A 5,868-nucleotide genomic window follows, 5' to 3' on the forward strand; every position below is an offset into this window, starting at 1 on the left:
TATATATATTGGAGCTTGGTGTTGCTATCCGGTTTCACCAGTCATCAGTCAAATCGTCGAACTCATGCTAGCATGGAAAGCAGATGTTAAACGATGATGACGATGATGTGTGTATGTATGTATATGTAAATATATACATACATACACACACACATTGGTGCTCCAGCATGACCACAGCCACATGGCTGAAATAAGTAAAAGAATAAAAGAATATATATAAATATATACTTGCAAAAATATGTTGTACAGTCATGTGGTAACACGTAAATACTGACTGATGATCTGTAATGTATCAGGCTTACCTTTCGATAGGATTTCTTAGAAGTACAATGACTTTAATACCAGGTGTAAAGTGATGAATATAATGAGCGTTTAACAATTCTGGTTCATCTAGGTTAGCATTGCCAGGGAATGAACGCCAAAAATCATTGTCCCATAATGTTGATGCGCTTGAGTCACCTTGTAAAGAAACAAAAACTTTGTAATACTTGGAATAAATATAGATATATATATTAATAATAATAATATGACAACAAAGGAATGAATGAGACCTCGATATTATGTAAAATGGAGGAATTTATCTAGAAATATAATATGTGACAATTATTCAGTTGCCATAGTAAAATTTTTTGTCAAACATTTTGAATAATGACATAAAAATATATTTGTTAAAGAAAGTATTTTGCATAAAGCAGAAAAGTGCACAATGAGAAAGGAAGTGTTGCGAGCTTACTTGTAATCTTTGAGTGAGATTTATCCAATTCAATCTTTTCAGCTGCCCCATCAAATAAATCAATGTAAATATTAATTGATGAGCGATTGGTCCTCTCTAGAAAAGAAGAAAACAAAATTTTTGAGTAAAGCAATGGAATAATAGTGTTGCTGGTGCAGGTGTGACTGTGTGGTAAGAAGCTTCCTTCCCAGCAACAAGGTTCTGGGTTCAGTCTCATTGCGTGGCACCTTGGGCTTGTGCCTTATGCTATAGTCTTGGGTCGATCAAAGCCTTGTGAGCTGATTTGGTAGGCAGAAACTGAAAGAATCCTTATGTTATTTTTCTGGTTCCCAGAAATGAGTTCTAACCACCACCCCTTACACATGTGGAAAATGTAGAGAAGGAATTTAGATCCCTTCAAGGCATCTTCCTCTCAATCAATGTATGAAACTGAAAAACTTCATTGCCAAAATGAATGAGTATAAAAAACATTTTTGGACTGATCTGAGATATTACTTTTCCATGATTGAATTCATCAGATGTGAATGAAGTAATAATAATAATAGTAATAGTAATAATAATAATAATAATAATAATAATAATAATAATAATAATAATAATAATAATAATAATAATAATCCTTTCTACTCTAGGTACAAGGCCCAAAATTTGGGGGAAGGGATTACAACAATAATATTGATAATGCTTTCTACTCTAGGCACTAGGCCCAAAATTTGGAGGAAGGAAATAATAATAATAATAATAATAATAATGATAATAATAATAATAATAATAATAATAATTATAATAATAGTAATAATTCTTTCTAATACATAGAACTTAACCCGTCCCATGAAATTGCTACCTTGTGCTAAAATTTGAAACCATTATTATGCTGGTGTTTGTGCTGATATTAAGTTTGAAGAAATCAACCTTATTAGTAAATAATTTTAGACCTACATTGGCACCCTTTAAGCAAACTTCATTCCTGCACTTATGCCTTCTCCATTCCAACCAGATCAAGCTGGGTGGCAATGTTGTTGCAAAAAGTTCTGTTTTTCCAGCTACAAACAATTGAACTAGATCCAGATGTTCAGGTAGGTGGTATAAGGTATGTGTAACTCTAAGGCGGTGAGCTGGCAGAAGCGTTAGCACGCCGGCCAAAATGCTTAGCGGTATTTCGTCTGTCTTTACATTCTGAGCTGAAATTCCGCTAAGGTTGATTTTGTCTTTCATCCTTTCGGGGGTCGATGAATTAAGCACCAGTTGCGTACTGGGGTTGATCTAATCAACTGCCCCTCCTCTCTAAAAATTTCGGTCCTTGTGCCCAGAGTAGAAGAATAAAGGTGAATATACCTGCAGGATGATAGGTGTTTATGTCCGGACAAGTATTTGTCGGCCAGATATTTTATCTGTATCTAGAAACCTTTTTTTTTAGGAACATCCAGTTCATTATTGGCTAGTGAGAGATTGAAATAATATTCTCGATGTATGTTGGGATTGTAACTGAGCAGCTGGAAACAAAACAAAAGAAACCTGGCTCAGACTGTCTTATAGGTATTAAATGAATTTGGCAAATGCATCTGTGCAGATTCTACCAAAACTGCAGTAAGTTGTCTTGGATAAAAGATATTTTCATATCTTTTATCGTTTATCTTTTACTTGTTTTAGTCATACATATACATATACATACATACATACACACACACATATATATATATATATGAATATATATATATTATTTATATCATTATTTGATTGAATGCCATGCATCTATTTCCAAGGAAGTTTATCTTAATATTTTTAATGCGATTCTACCCTTTACTGTTCTCTCCCCACCTATTGCTTTCTCTCTCATCCTTTCTCTAATTCCTCTTTTTCTCCCCTTTTCTATCTGTCTGTCTGTCTTTCTCCCTCTTTCTCCTTTACAATCTCTCTCTCTCATTGCTCACACCTGACCATCGTCCATCTTTCTTTCCCTCTCTCGATTATCTTTCATTTCCAACACGGCTGTCGTAGAGACTGCACGTATTCTATCTTTCCTCTTGTCAAAGAGAATATTTCTCCAGCATTCGCTGTTTTACCTTTGTATGGTCTAACAACTCCCCATACTCTTTACTCTTTTACTGGTTTCAGTCATTTGACTGTGGCCATGCTGGAGCACCGCCTTTAGTCGAGCAAATCGACCCCCAGGACTTATTCGTTGTAAGCCTAGTACTTATTCTATCGGTCTCTTTTGCTGAACAGCTAAGTTACGGGGACGTAAACACACCAGCATCGGTTGTCAAGCGATGTTGGGGGAACAAACACAGACACACAAACATATACACTCACACGAACGAGAATACTAAAAAGGAATCCATCCGCTCTCAAAAATTAAGTAAAAAAAACAGGAAAAATAATCCAGAATCTTTGTCCAGTACCAAAATCTAATCAGGTCGTGCCAGTCACGAGGCCAAACATCCCTGAAAGTTTCATTCGAATCCATCCAGCGGTTCTTGAGATATCTTGTCCATGGACAAACAAACAAACACAACTGAAAACAATACCTCCGCCTTCGCTAAGGCAGAGGTAATAAGGTAACAAAATTACTCACTAAGTTCACTAAACCTCATTCTCGTCCACCAGTGAGGTTCTTTTCTTTGTCCTTTCACAATATCGGGATGTACATTGAGGCGTCGATAAAAATCCGTGGTTCCTGATTTCGGCATGCCAGCAACATAAAGGTATGGAAGACATCGTAACCGTTTCGGTTTTGTGCTGCTGTTTGTCTTACTGAGTAGTTTCCCCCATTTCACGGTTAATCGAATCATTTCTTTCTGTGTGTTCTCTGTCAAACTTAAATAAGGGTTGTCTACGTAGACACCAGCTGAATGTATAGTTTCAAGCCAACAGGGGTTTCGGTAATTGAGCAAATAACGGGGTACATCCTTTAAAAGAGAAAAAAAAACAAAGTCAAAAATTAGAAAGGTTAATTTTTTTTGCTTTTAATTGACAATATATGACGTTTATTTTTAAAAACTTTGAATTACATTGTATTAACATAATTAATAGCGATGGAAGCAATATCAATACTAAATAGTAATGTTTATCCACACTTTAAAGTGGATGTTGTGTTAGAATAGAAAATACTCTATTATTTACCATAATACGAGGGCTGATCAATCCGGACTTTTACCATAGTAACGGAGCTAAAGCACGCAGAGTAAAGCTGCTTGGTATAAATTGACCCTGAGCTCTGCTGTGCATGCATATTGAGTTTTAACGTTCTAGCTCACTTCTGCTGTTTACAGCATTGCTCGGAAGGAACGTGTGTAGCATGTGATCGTTGCATTGACCATGACAGAGAAAGTTGTCATGGCGATACCTGCTCAGAGGTCTACGCAAAGTTGCAGAAAGTGCATTGAGAGGAGTGTATGAGTCGCACACAAATGAACGAATGGTTCAGACGTTTCCAAGATGGCCGAAAAATTGTCGATATTAACGAACGTTCTGGGAGACTTGCAACCGACAGAACTGAGTAAAACATCGAATCACCATCCGTGAGTTATCAAAGGATGAGCAGGTTAGTTACGGTTCAGTTCAGTCCATTATCACTGAAGATTTGGGGTATGAGACGGGTGCCTGGCAAATTTGTGCGGAAACTGTTTTTAGCAGACTAAAGCGACACTCGGGTTTCAATTGCTCAAGACCCCCTTGATTGAGTCGAGAACGATGAAAATTCTTTGAAAACTTTGCGTAGGGGTCTGAGTAGGTATCGCCAAGCTTTTGGCAAAATTTGATGCAGATTCTCCGCTCAACTTTTTCTGTCATGGTCAATGCAACGACCATACGTTACACACGTTCCTTCAAAGCACTGCTGTAAACAGCGGAAGTGAGCTAAAACGTAAAAACTTAGTGCGCATGCACAGCAGAATTCAAAGTCAATCTTTGCCAAGCGGGTTTACTCTGTGTGCTTTAGTATCGTTACTGTGGCAACAGTCTGGATATTTATTGATCAAGCCACGTAGAAACTCTTATATGGACTTGGGGTGTGTATACATGGTGCTCAAAACATAAGCACCCCCCTACATGGGGCTCAGAACATAAGCACAAGGGTACAAATTTAGAGGAGGTATGTAGTCAAATATATCAGCCCAGTATTTGACAAGCATATTTTAAACCTCTCTCTTCTCTCTATAAAACTAATAACTTATTCACTCATTAGAAATTATTTTAACCATTGTTTCTGATTCTAAATTTAACCCTTTATAATCATATTTCTTATTAAGTATACTGCTTTTGTTTCAGATTATATTGAACGCAATGAAGAATTTAGTAAAAAACACTTCATCACTGTTAAGCTGGTGTTTGGGATATAAAGTAACATATCCTATTTTAAAGTTTAATTAAGGTTTTAATGAAAAAGACGTTTTTTTAAATCATGGAATCAGAGTTGCCACGAAATAGGTTAAACGCTGAAAATTCTTGATTTTTTAGTTTTTCTTCTCTAAAACTTCATTGCAGTGTGCTTAACAGCAGTGCGTGATTTCACAATTTGTTTTCATTTCTGAGACTATAAGGAATTAAGTGGACAAGGAAGCAAAGAATGGTAATAATTCCAAAGGATGCCAGAACAATGTTGCATTTTTGAAATTGCATTCTCTGATACAACCCCAGCAAATTACTGACAATTCTTGTTCATTCATCAAATTACATACAAAAATGTGAATGCATCCTGTGTAAATCCAGGCACAAGCTTGGTGTGTGGTAAGAAGCTTGCTCTCCAACCACATGATTCTGGGTTCAGCCCCACCGTGTGACACTTTCGGCAGATGTCTTCTACTATAGTCTTAAACTGACCAAAGCCTTGCGAGTGGATTTGGTAGATGGAAACTGAAAGAAGCCTAAATAACACCTGCTTTGCCGATCAAACTCCCAACCCACAATTAAGTCTTAAGTGTATATATATATGGGCAACACACACACTAAATAAAAAAGATGTTAGTAAGTAAAAGTGTTTTAAAAAAGATTGTTAAATTTTCAGATTAACACCCGTACGATTTTCACTACAGTGTTAGGGTTAGGGTTTGTTAGGGTTAGGTAGGTAATGATGCGGGTGTTAATCTCAAGATTTACGAAAAGATTAAAAAAAAAACTCACAGTTTGTAGGGAAT

The 5,868-nt window shown here is 36.4% G+C and overlaps 1 protein-coding gene across 2 annotated transcripts in view; it reads right to left on the reverse strand.

Annotated features, from left to right (window-relative positions):
- LOC106868895 (carbohydrate sulfotransferase 15) overlaps positions 1–5,868 on the reverse strand; it is a 76,382-nt gene that overhangs the window by 12,850 nt on the left and 57,664 nt on the right. For both annotated transcript variants that reach the window (XM_052975431.1, XM_052975438.1), the window contains exons 3-5: positions 3,309–3,642; positions 734–829; positions 303–459 (exon numbers count right to left, since the gene is read on the reverse strand). In XM_052975431.1, coding sequence (XP_052831391.1) covers positions 303–459; positions 734–829; positions 3,309–3,642 — 587 coding nt within the window. The remainder of the gene's footprint in view (positions 1–302; positions 460–733; positions 830–3,308; positions 3,643–5,868) is intronic.

This window comes from Octopus bimaculoides, chromosome 2 (genome assembly GCF_001194135.2).
Source record: "Octopus bimaculoides isolate UCB-OBI-ISO-001 chromosome 2, ASM119413v2, whole genome shotgun sequence".
NCBI classification, from domain to species: domain Eukaryota; kingdom Metazoa; phylum Mollusca; class Cephalopoda; order Octopoda; family Octopodidae; genus Octopus; species Octopus bimaculoides.